This window comes from Schistocerca cancellata, chromosome 5, assembly GCF_023864275.1.
Source record: "Schistocerca cancellata isolate TAMUIC-IGC-003103 chromosome 5, iqSchCanc2.1, whole genome shotgun sequence".
NCBI classification, from domain to species: domain Eukaryota; kingdom Metazoa; phylum Arthropoda; class Insecta; order Orthoptera; family Acrididae; genus Schistocerca; species Schistocerca cancellata.
Window position 1 is genome coordinate 585,311,941 of NC_064630.1, and position 13,354 is coordinate 585,325,294.

At 41.2% G+C, this 13,354-nt stretch overlaps 1 protein-coding gene across 1 annotated transcript in view; it reads left to right on the forward strand.

Moving 5' to 3' along the window:
• Window positions 1-289: 289 nt before the first annotated feature.
• Window positions 290-13,354, forward strand: part of LOC126188700 (dynein axonemal heavy chain 12-like) — a 30,036-nt gene continuing 16,971 nt past the window's right edge. The window contains exon 1 of the mRNA XM_049930308.1: window positions 290-420. Within this exon, the coding sequence (XP_049786265.1) occupies window positions 290-420 (131 nt within the window). The remainder of the gene's footprint in view (window positions 421-13,354) is intronic.

A 13,354-nucleotide genomic window follows, 5' to 3' on the forward strand; every position in this document is an offset into this window, starting at 1 on the left:
GCACTGCTTGTAACCATTGTAGGTGAGAGCACTTTAATGTACTCATTGCCTGTTATTAATCTTTACCTTGTTTATAACATGACATCATTTTATTTATATGTAATATATGTAAAAAATTTAGTCATGGGCACATTAGCATTATAATTGAGCTAATGTACAAATATGAAATAGATTATATTGAAAATGATGATCATTTAATTCTACTTTTTTATCTTGTGATAGATTTATTTTTACTGTTACTGTTATTTTATGACAATTATTGTTGTTGTCTGCCTTTAGCTTAGGTTCAATGAGCATAGAGGAACGTCTGAAGCTGCTTACCGACACATTCACTATCAGTCTTTATCAGCAAGTATCTCAGTCTCTCTTTGAAAGAGATAAGTTGACATTTTCTTTCATTCTCTGCAGCAGAATCTTGATGTAAGTAAAAATGAAAGTTCCATATTTACCCTAATGTAAGCAGTACAAGTAAGAACTAAATGTCACATGATACATATCTTTAAATGATTTATCATTGCATTGTACCTAAAGATGACTACAGAGAGAGAGAGCACAGAAAATAAATTATGAATGGTAATTGCGTAAATTTCTTAAACTGGGATGTTAGAATAACTGTCTTTAAGAGGCATTACAACTATAACTTAAGACTGTAGAACACACTTGAAATGCACCATGGATGTTAATAAAAGATGAAGCATTTGCAGATAACTGTCTTAATCTATTTAATTCTGCTCCTGTTAAATGATGAATGTACTTTCTCATGTGATGATACAATATGTGTAACCTTTTTTGAAACTGGGACATAGTTTCATGTTTTTGTTTACTTAGGTGTTGTTATGAGAGATTAACAATCTTTCACTTTGGGCTGGAGTATTATTAAATTGTCATGTAGGACTCATTTATGGATATATTCTGCAAAGTGAGTTGCCATTCTCATTTGAATGAATCTGTATGGCCACAGGACCATGCACAAGACACAGTTCCTCCGTATTTGACCATTATGTAACGTGCTGCTATTTTGAACAAGTGCTACAGAGAAACTGTACAAGATAATGAAACAATTTAAATGTCAAACTGAAGAGGAGAAAAAATGAAGATTTTGTTTCTTACCTTAACTGGTTTTTATGTGATTTTTATTTGTTGCCCTGCACACATCAAAATGATACTCAATTCCATGCTGTATTTTTTGTAGCTCTGGTGTTAGTCATGATGGCTGTCCAAATTTTCTCCCAGAAATGCCTCAAATTTCAATTTTTTCTGTATAGACAATGTTCTTTACAAAGCCCCAGAAAAAGAGGCCCAAAGAGGTAAGAAGAGGACTTATGGGAGGCCAGGGGACGGGTGCATCCCTGCCTACACAACCATTTGAAATTCTGTTGTTTAGTGTGTTGTGAAATTTGAGATGGTAATGTGGTTGGGTTCCATCTTGCACAAAAAGGACATGTTGACCAGTTTCTTGTACAATTTCTGTGATTGGAGAAGACATATAAATAATATATACCAAAGTTCTCTGGTTCGTGAGAGTCCAGACTTTCCATTGCCTTTGTATGGTTTCGCTCATCTCTCTTTTTAATTTCCACTGTCTTCTCTCTCTTTCTCTCCCATTGACACTGTCTCCTCTATTCAACACAACTGTCTCTCTCCTACTGCACAAGAAAATGTGAATATGTTAGCATGCCAAAATTTTTGATGAGGAAGGTGGACTTAGCATTGAGGCAGCTGGTTCCCCACTTTTTTGTAAGAGTCTTTTAAAGATGAATATATTTGCATTTTTTGTGCTCTGACAGGAGTAATTTTTGTCTGGTGTCCTTCTTTTTTATATACTTCAACGTGTTTAAATACTTTAATTGGATAGATAAAAACTTTATGCACCAAGTGGCACCAGAACACACATGTAAAAGGAGGTTATAGTTAGGCAAGCTTTTGGACCCAGTGGTAAGTACCCCACAGGCTTAGTCCAAAAGCAGATTTTCTGGGCCATCACATCCAACCCTGCTACTGCTGTTCTCTCCAAAAAAACAACTTCAGAGCACACCACTGGTCACTCAGTATTATCCTGTGGCATTCGAGGCAAACGTATTTGTTCTGATGCAGACACTTTACAGCAATGTACTACCATTATCACCTCAGCCTTCACTGGGTGTAATTACCCCACCAGCCTAGTCCAAAAGCAGATTTTCTGGGCCATCGCATCCAATCCTGCTACTGCTGACCTCTCCAAAAAACAACTTCAGAGCACACCACTGGTCACTCAATATTATCCTGGCCTGGAATGAATTAATCAGGTAATTTGACAAGGCCATACTTCCAAAAAACATGTCCTGAAATGAGATCCATTCTGTATGATATTTTGACCACCACACCTAGAATAATATTTTGCCGCCCTCCTGATCTCTGCAATATTCTTGTCGGACCATATACTCCTTCGACACGAAGCTCCCTACTCTATGACTCCTACCCATATGACCGTCCCCACCTACACGAGCCCTGTAACTGACAAAACATATACTACCAAAGGGAGAGCCACCTGTGAAATGACACATCATACACTCCTGGAAATGGAAAAAAGAACGCATTGACACCGGTGTGTCAGACCCACCATACTTTCTCCGGACACTGCGAGAGGGCTGTACAAGCAATGATCACACGCACGGCACAGCGGACACACCAGGAACTGCGGTGTTGGCCGTCGAATGGCGCTAGCTGCGCAGCATTTGTGCACCGCCGCCGTCAGTGTCAGCCAGTTTGCCGTGGCATACGGAGCTCCATCGCAGTCTTTAACACTGGTAGCATGCCGCGACAGCGTGGACGTGAACCGTATGTGCAGTTGACGGACTTTGAGCGAGGGCGTATAGTGGGCATGCGGGTGGCCGGGTGGACGTACCGCCGAATTGCTCCACACGTGGGGCGTGAGGTCTCCACAGTACATCGATGTTGTTGCCAGTGGTCGGCGGAAGGTGCACGTGCCCGTTGACCTGGGACCGGACCGCAGTGACGCACGGATGCACGCCAAGACCGTAGGATCCTACACAGTGCCGTAGGGGACCGCACCGCCACTTCCCAGCAAATTAGGAACACTGTTGCTCCTGGGGTATCGGCGAGGACCATTCGCAACTGTCTCCATGAAGCTGGGCTATGGTCCCGCACACCGTTAGGCCGTCATCCGCTCACGCCCCAACATCGTGCAGCCCGCCTCCAGTGGTGTCGCGACAGACATGAATGGAGGGACGAATGGAGACGTGCCATATTCAGCGATGAGAGTCGCTTCTGCCTTGGTGCCAATGATGGTCGTATGCGTGTTTGGCGCCGTGCAGGTGAGCGCCACAATCAGGACTGCATACGACCGAGGCACACAGGGCCAACACCCGGCATCATGGTGTGGGGAGCGATCTCCTACACTGGCCGTACACCACTGGTGATCATCGAGGGGACACTGAATAGTGCACGGCACATCCAAACCGTCATCGAACCCATCGTTCTACCATTCCTAGACCGGCAAGGGAACTTGCTGTTCCAACAGGACAATGCACATCCGCATGTATCCCGTGCCACCCAACGTGCTCTAGAAGGTGTAAGTCAACTACCCTGGCCAGCAAGATCTCCGGATCTGTCCCCCATTGAGCATGTTTGGGACTGGATGAAGCGTCGTCTCACGCGGTCTGCACGTCCAGCATGAACGCTGGTCCAACTGAGGCGCCAGGTGGAAATGGCATGGCAAGCCGTTCCACAGGACTACATCCAGCATCTCTACGATCGTCTCCATGGGAGAATAGCAGCCTGCATTGCTGCGAAAGGTGGATATACACTGACCGACATTGTGCATGCTCTGTTGCCTGTGTCTATGTGCCTGTGGTTCTGTCAGTGTGATCATGTGATGTATCTGACCCCAGGAATGTGTCAATAAAGTTTCCCCTTCCTGGGACAATGAATTCACGGTGTTCTTATTTCAATTTCCAGGAGTGTATACCAGCTTTTAAGTAAGCACTGTTTGGCCTTTTACATCAGCATGACCACGATCAAATTATCAGTTATGAGTGGGCATAGGCAGAGGGTGTATACTACCAACACTCACTATCCTATTTTAGATCATGCACTACAACATAACAGTCATGACCTTGGTACTTGTTTCACCGCATGTGCCATCTGGATTCTTCCCCCAGACACCAGTTTCTCAGAACTCTGCAGGTGGCAATTAGTGCAACAATATGTCCTTCGTTCACATCACACAACTGGCTTTAATTTATGCTGACTTCTTCTGTCTAAACATTTCTTCACAGTAACAACTCCTTTCTTCACTTTGTTTAGTTTTCTACATCTTTCATTTTCTTAACTGCCTATTTTTTGACCCTCCCCCCCCCCCTCCCCCCAACTCCCACCACTGTTACATAGAATGCACTTAGCTCTTCACTCTTATTAACTTGTGCATGATGTTTAAGCAGTAACCTCTGTCTTGCATATTACCCTGTCTTCTGCCTTTAAGGTCTCAGGTTTTCAAATCTCATCTGGTGCAGTTCCTAACAATCGGTCTTTCCTTCTCATCCCGTCTGGTAAGTCTCCTCTGACCCATGGTTCACTGTAACTCTCCCAAAATCTACCCCTTTTCGTAGACCTCTCTAGTCAGTTTCCTTCACCCTGGTTGCTTCGCCTTCAAACCTTTCACATGAAGAAGGAGCCACTGGCTCCAAAACCTTACCGCTTCTTTTATGTGTGTGTTCTGCCACCAGTTAGTGATTAGATTTTTTTAACTCCCCAGTTATACTATTTTGTTAAAAACTGATTGATCTCATTGCTACATTTAAAAACTTTGACACTACAAGCAACAAATAACCCATAATATAGGTTAACACAAAATTGTCGCCCATACAACACATGTTCATTTTACACTACTTTATAAGTAAAAATGAAGAATATTTTTAGGCTATACCTACAGTATAAAAAATTTGCTGTGTTTGATTTGCAGGTGTAAAGAATTTTGTACTACAAAAATATTTTTTTGTATGGCGCTTACACTGACAAATGGCACCATTGAGTAATTTCCAGATCAAGACGTACTGTAAAGGTGTGAAATTCCCATTATACACTTCATAAAGTTCTATTGGTGAAAAAATTATGACTAAAATCATAATTTGGTGACCACAGAACCCTTGCAGTGATGCCAGAACCCTTACCATGTGTTCACTATGGCAGTTAAAACTACATTTACGCCTCAGACCAGACATTATGTCCACTTTTTATGTGTGCAAGTAAAGTTACATTGAACCTCTGGCCCTCAGTAATGCATAATGATAAAAAAGTTTCAGGGTTCCCCAAGAACATCACCTTATGAACATATGGTAAAAATGTTGATGATTTGCATTGCACAGAAATTATAGAAGTGGCCATCCCCTCAGTTGGTACTTTTGGTATCCAATAATCATGGTTTTTTTTTTGTGTTTTCTCAAGAATCACTTATGAACAAATGGTACTTTCATAAGCCATCTAAGGCCCACCATAGACCACATCTAATACAAAAGAACCAACTGAAATGCTCAATTTGTATGGGCTGGAGGAAGCATGTACTGTTTCAATTTTAACCTTGTACTACAGGATAGCTCCAGTATCCCCATTCTTCCAATAGGTATACAAATGGTCATTAAGCCAAGAGCTATCCAAATCACTTGCCCATTTATCTCTGTGCTCAACAGACCTCAAAATATAGGCACCTGAAAAATCACATTATTGCATATGGCTTTTTGGAACACAGTGGTACTGTGCTCTGTCCTACATGGTCCGATCTCCCACTTTTAATGATTGCTCACCTGATATCAAGCCTTCATAAAAGGTTGAAGCTGGTTGATGATATTTCTCTTTCAAATGTGGAAATACCTGATGAATAATGTGAAGTAATGTACACCACACTCCACCTTTCATTTTTATTTACAGTTAGGTGTTACCTAAGGCTGCACTCCCGTATCAGCCACTCCTAGCTGAATTAATACACAATGATGCAGCTCATCACAGCCAAGCAGAGCAGTGCAGAAGGACATGGGGAGAAGTGCATACCTATGAGCTGTGCTACTGAAGTAGCTATATATTATACAAGGTGTACATTAAGCAAAATGTTGAATAATTATTTAACATGGTTTTGTTCACTGATGGAAAAACAGATTCCATTCCCTACTTCTCCTCAAGTTTCTTCTTCTTACTTTCTAGAGAAGCTTATGTTCTTCCTCATGGTTCAAATCTTCTCCATATAAAATTTCATCCACATCGGTTCAGGGCTTTAGTCATGAAGACATAACAGACAGAGTTACTTTCGCCTTTAATAGTATTGTTGTGGAATTACGGATTAAAAATGTAGAAGATTGTATAAGAATTGTATTTATTATGTTGAACTGTGTTATGTGGAATATATCAACCAATAAAAGAATTTTCACAAATGTGATTAAGTTTAAAAGTTAAGGAGTAAATAGTTTTTTCAACGAGTAAAAAAATTTTCCCTAATTCACATAATATTCCTCAAATCAGTAACTATTTTGCACTACTCCTTGTATACAGTAAGCTATGCTCTTCCTAGAATTCAGGTTATCACCATACAAAATTTCAGCAAAATTGGTTCAGTAGTTTAATCCTGAAAAAGACAAGAGTTACTTTCACATTGAAATATTATTATAGAGCAATAATCTTTGTCTGATTACCAACTTTGTCCCAACCAGTAGTCTAAACGTATAAACCATGTGAAAAGTCACAGTCCTAGACAATATATATTGAATATTTATCTTCTAGTATATGTGGAGTCAAACTAGTTGGACACAAAATGTACATTTTTCGTGGCTAACATTTTAATTGTTTGAGACACATTAACTGACTAGTAGCGACACATAGATGTTGCCACTTTGACTACTTACTTATAACGTGGTGTTTTATGTTCTGGTAGCTAAGAGGGATTATATGCTGTTGAAGAAATGAATGCCAACTGGTGACTGAATATATACTTTAATCAAACCAAGTACATAATGTTTACTTAATTACTGTAATCCTCCAACTGACCGTACCTTTTGCTATAACACCCATTTACAGATGCACCTAATACTAGAAAACAAAATTTGTTATCACATGTTTAATACAGGGTGACACAGAATAACGGGAATGTTTGAAATGACTAGTGGCAACCATGGCCAGGTGGCAGCACTGTGGTTCGTGACAGTTAGTGAGTAAACAGTCTGCCATTTCAGTAATCATGGATCAGTGGAATGGACAACAGTGTGCGTCAGCCATAAAAATGTTTTATAAAAACAACGATAGTTTGGTAGTGGCACAGAGGGAGTTTTGACATTTTTATAAATTAGGACATCATTTTGCCGTTACTTTGAAACATGCGATAAAATGTTGGATTAATAAATTTGAAGAGACTGCATCTGCCCTCAAGAAGCGACCAACAGGACTACCAAAAAGTGTGCATTCTCCAGTAAACATTGATGTTATACGTGAGTCTGTCTTATGGAACCCACAGCATTCAATTCATAAGCAAGCAGCAGTGGTTGGAATGTCCCAGGAGAGTGTTTGCAGAATTCTTCATCTTGATTTAAAATTTCATCCATAGAAACTACAGATGGTGCAACAATTTCTTTTGTTCATCACTTCTAGTTTTATTGGATTATGGAAATGTTCCTCTTTTTCTGTGTTACCCTGTATCATCTTAAAAGATAGCAAAACAGGAGTAAACAAAATTACAATGGACAAAAAATCAAGTCTGTTTAACTATTAGCTGTATAATAAAAAAAAGGAAAAATTATAGGTACTACTTTTTGAAAATAGTTTCTTTATGTGGCGATTCCCAAAGATGCCAAAAACTTATGAGGAAGTAATGCAACTGTGGTGAATGGAAGCAGTAATCCAGAATGGTGGCAGGGAAGGGGGTGGGACAGCAGCATATGTGGGGAGGGAGAGAAGTGAGTGCTGTCTGATGGAGCATGCAGGGCCTTGATGGTGGCAAGACAAGGCTGCTAGGTGCAGTGTCAGAACGCTGTGGAGGATGGGATGGGGGGAAGGGTGTGGGATATGGAGCAGTAAAAGAGAGGAGCAGAGAAGGGTAAAGACCAAAGGTTGCATTATCAGCAAGAAGCACACAATGAGGGTGAGGGGATATTAATTGGGAGGTGGTGATTTGACAGAGTGGATGGAAACTGTTTGGTGGAGGGTTTAGTGTGAGTTAGTAGGGTAACACTGGTTGAGTCCAAGACGATTTTGGGAGCAGATAACATATTGTAAGGCTAACTCCCATCTTTGCAGATCAGAAAAGATGGTGGTGTAGGAGAGGATCCAGATTGTGAAGCAGCTATTGAAATCAAGCATGTTATGTTTAGTTGCATGTTGGAACACATCATGGTCTACTCTGCTCTTGGCCACAATTTGGCAATGGCCATTCATCCTAGTGGACAGTTGGTTGGTAGTCATACTAATGCAAAAGCTGTGCAATGATTGCAGCAGAGCAGGTACATGACATGACTGCTTTCACAGGTGGCCAGCCTTTTATGGGATAGGATAAGCCTGTGATAGGACTGGAATAGGAAATGCCAGATGGATACTAATACAAAAGCTGTGCAATGATTGCAGCAGAGCAGGTACATGACATGACTGCTTTCACAGGTGGCCAGTCTTTTATGGGATAGGATAAGCCTGTGATAGGACTGGAATAGGAAATGCCAGAGGGATAGATTGGGTAGGTCTTGTACCTGGGTCTTCCACATGGATATTATCCCTGTGGCAAGGGTTTGGATTTGGGAGTGGCATAGGGATGGACTATAATGATGTGGAGGTTGGGTGGATGACAGAACAAACTTTAAGAGGGATGGGAAGGATCTCCAATAGGATGTCACTTATTTCAAGACCTGATGATACATAATCAAAGCCCTGTGATGGATGCTGTTCAGTTGTTCAAGGTACTGTATGATGAATGCAGTGCTCCATTGTTGCTGGTTCCTGGGAATAATGAGAAGATTGGGGATGTGTGGGGATATGGTACATGCAACATGTTTCCGGACTAGGCCTGGAGTCAGGTGCTTGTCTACAAAGGCCTTTGTGAGACCTACAGCTTACTGGGGAAGGAAGGTCTTGTCACCACAGATATGCCATCCCCAGGTGGCCAGGCTGTACGGGAGGGATTTTTTGGTCTGGAAGGGATGGCAGCTGTTAAAATGCAGGTGCTGTAGGTGGTTGTTGGGTTTAGTGTGGGCAGAGGTGTGGGTGGAACCATCAGACAGAAGGAGGTCAATGTCCAGGAATGTGGCATGCTGGCTTAAGGACGACCAGGTGAAGCAGATGGGAGAGGTGTTGAGTTTGTGAAGGAATGAAGATAGGTTTCTTGGCCTTGAATCCAGATCATGAAGATACTGTTTAAGTACCTGAACCAGAACGTACATTTGAGGTTTTGTGAGGCTAGGAAGGATTTTCTCTAGATGACCTGTAAACAGGGTGGTATAGAAGGGTGCCATGTGGATGCCCATGACTATGCTGTGGATTTGTTTGTATACCTTCCCTTCAAAGGAGAAGTAGTTCTGTGTTAGGATAATGTTAACAAGGTGTAAGGTGTATGAAGGACATTGGGAGAGAGAGTGTTCAATAGTGACAAGGCCATGGGCATGAGGGATGTTGTAGTATATGAAAGTGGCATCAACAATTACAAGTACAAATCCAGAAGGTAAAGGGGTGGGGATGGTGGCGAATTGATGAAGGAAGTGTTTGGTGTTTTTGAAGTTTCCCCAATGCCATCTTTGCCACAATGTACTCCAGCTCCATCTTTCTGTGCCACTTCACAAAGGTATCCATTCCCAGGATTACTGTAAATCCCTACTACATGCATCATGTCAATGAAATTTAATCCCTTGCACTCCAGCACCTGGAAGAGCATTCCAGGTACTGCCTCCATAAGTTATCCTGCCTGCTGACACCATACTGCTGTCTTGGGGAATCATTATCCAATCCCTAACCCACTCCAATCCCCCATCCTACTCCTCATCAAGCCCTCTATCATGTTATTAACGTTCCCAACAATATCCTCAACCCCAGGGAAGTTTCAGTGCTACTGAAAGACGTCACCTTCAGCTCTAAACCCAAATCTAATCATGTTAGATTTGTAAAAGACGTACTCTCATTCTCCTGATCCCTACAATGGAAAGACTTCTTTACCACAAAACCCATCCAACCAAAGTTAACCTAATCCAAACATTGAACCTCCCACCCTTAGTTTATACCATGATCCAATTGTGATACTTCCCCCTCACATGTAACCAACCTCTTGGTCACATCCCAGGAATTCCTTACCTCCAACTAGTTCTCACCATCCTTCCCTAGGTTCCTTCTTGAGGACACCAAACTTTCAGCAGAAGAATGGACAGTCATACACAGTATCTAAACAGACCCTGACCTAATCATCCTACCTGCAGACAAAGGTTCCACCACTTTCATTATGAATCATAGTGACTACCTGGAGGAAGCACTCTGCCAATTGTCTTACACCTCTAAACTCTGCTAGAGTGATCCAATCCCAGAAGTCCAACATAACCTCCAGTCCCTGCTTAGAATCTGAAGACCTTCCCAGAACCTCTCCCCCAAATCCATTTTGTTCCTTACTCCTGTGACATCCCACAGACCCACCTTCTATATGCTCTCCACAATTCACAAACCCAACAATCTTGAGCACCCCATTGAAGCTGGTTATTGTGCTCCCACTGAAAGAATTTTGACCCTCATTGACAAATCCTCCAATCAATTTGCCTGAATTTTAACCTCCCATGCCAAAGATATCCTTCACCGACCCTCTACTGTGCCCACCCCTTTACCTTCTTGATCACTACACATCACTGTTGATGCCACTTTCCTATACACTAACATCCATCATGTCCCTTGTCTTGTCACTATTGAACACTGCCTCTCCTGAAGTCCTTCACACTCCAAACCCACTACTTCATTGCTCAAAATCCTGCTAACTTTATATCCTCACACACAACTCCTTTGAAGGGAAGGTTTACAAATAAATCCATGACACAGATGTGGACATCCACATGGCACCCTCCTACGCCATCCTGATTATGGGTCTTCTAGAGGAAACCTTTCTAGCCCCAATACCCCAAACCCATAGTCTGGTTCAGGTTCATTGATGATATATTCACAATCTGGACTCAGGAACAAGACATCCTATCATCATTCCTTCATAAAATCAACAACTCTCCATCTGCCTCACCTGGTCCTCCTTAACCCAGCATGACACATTCCTGCATGATCCAAACCACAAACAGATCTTCCATGCATTTACCCACACACAATCAAACCTTGAGCCACACACAAGTTCCAACTACAAAGGAGTACCCTCTACGTCAACCAGTACCACCCTTTACTGAAACAACTGAACCCTGTCCTCCATCAGGATTTCAATTATCTATTATCACCCCTGAAAAGAGGGATGGCCTACCCAAGACCCTTCCCATCCCTCCTAAAGTTATGTTCCAGCACCCACCCAACCACCACAACATCCTACTCCATCACTAGCCCATTCCCAATCCCAACCCATTGCCACAGGGATTGTATCGCTGTAGAAGCCCCAAGTACAAGACCCCACTCCCTGTCGAAGAGACCCAGGTACAAGACCTGCCCAATCCACCCAATTAAGACTTTGTGATGTTTGCCTGCTTTATTTCTTCTTTGATAGCCCTTCGTATCGATGTACTGCATTGTTATACTGGCTGAAAAATGAAGGGTGGAAGTTTAACACTGACTACTGTAAATGATGTAGCTGACAGTTGCACAATTGTGTTTCACAGTTCTTTACTTTCACTGTTCACAATCCCCCAACATTATGCAATTATAGGGCCAGTTCACTATTGGTAAATGTTGATAAGCCTCATTAATAGGTTGCAGGTAACATCAGCATACTGCTACAATAGTTTACTGTTGAACATCTATGAGCAGTAAAAACCTAACCACACAGTTCTTGCAGAATAATATGGTACATGTAACACTATTTTTCAAAATAATTAAACAGACATTGTTATTAATCATTCTAACACAGGGCCTATTTTTGTTACACTTATTCCACTGTTAAGTTGATGCATTGTTGTTAATCTAACCAATACATGTTTCACATCTGAAAATCGGCTGTGGACTGACTGTCTCGGGACCAAAAATTGGACCTTTATATATCCAAACAATAATAGCACTGCAACTATACATTGTTTGATGTTTAAGTTACAGAAATTACAGTTAGAACATAACTCATTCAATTAACTGAATACATCAAAAAATTCCTTTTTTTAACTGTTAGGCCGAATTTTTTGTTTAAATAATGAAATTAACAGATATAGTTATACAGACAATAATGTTTACAAACCTGGTAATTATTTTGGAATTAATTAAGGGCTGGCTTTGCTAATATGTTTTTGAATAGAGCCAAATAAATACTGTAAGAATCCTAGTAGTTCTTCTTCCAAATGTTTATAATTAGTACAGAATGTATATTTGTTTATAAGTTGAAAATAGAATCTAAGTCACAAAACAATTACTGATTTCACCATATAATGATCTGTAGCAAAAGATATTAATTAGGAATGGTCAAAATAAATTAGGAAATTAGTTACATACACAAAACTAAGCACAAAATTAGACCTGGTGCTATATTCCTTAAGACTGAGAGCTAACCTTTCCCTTTTATGGACATTCAGATAATATTCATGCATGTTAATGGTAATTAGGGAACAATGAAAGTGAAATGAATTTAAGGAGGTAGTTGGCAAAACAAGAGAGGAAGTAAAGAGATCCCAGTTTGTCACAACTTCCTATTCCAGTCCTATCACAAGCTTATCCTGTCCCCATAAGAGGCCAGATCATCTGCAAAAGCAACCGTGTCATAGAGCAGCTCTGCTTCCGTCATTGCACTTTTTTTGTGTTTGTATGACTATGAAACAGCTGTCCACCAGAATGAATGGCCACTGACAAATGGTGGCCAAGTGCAAAGTAGACCACCCTGTGGCCCAACATGCAGCTGAACATAATGAGCTTGATTTCAATGGCTACATCACAAACCAGGCCACCTGGATCGTCACCTCCACCACCAGCTTTTCTGAACTAATTTCGAGATGGCACAGAGTAAAATTGTAACATATTCAAAGCTCACAATAACTGATATGAATACGAGACTATTATGTGCGGAATGTGTAAAAAATGGTGGCGATAAGTACAGTCTGTGCTACTTGTGTGCTGTAAAAGTAAATAACTGTAAAGGTATGTTTACACGATTAAAAACGAAGAACTGTGTTTTGGTGCCACAAGGCAATCACAAACTCGTTATTGGACTCAACATCGAAAGACGAAATAATTAAAG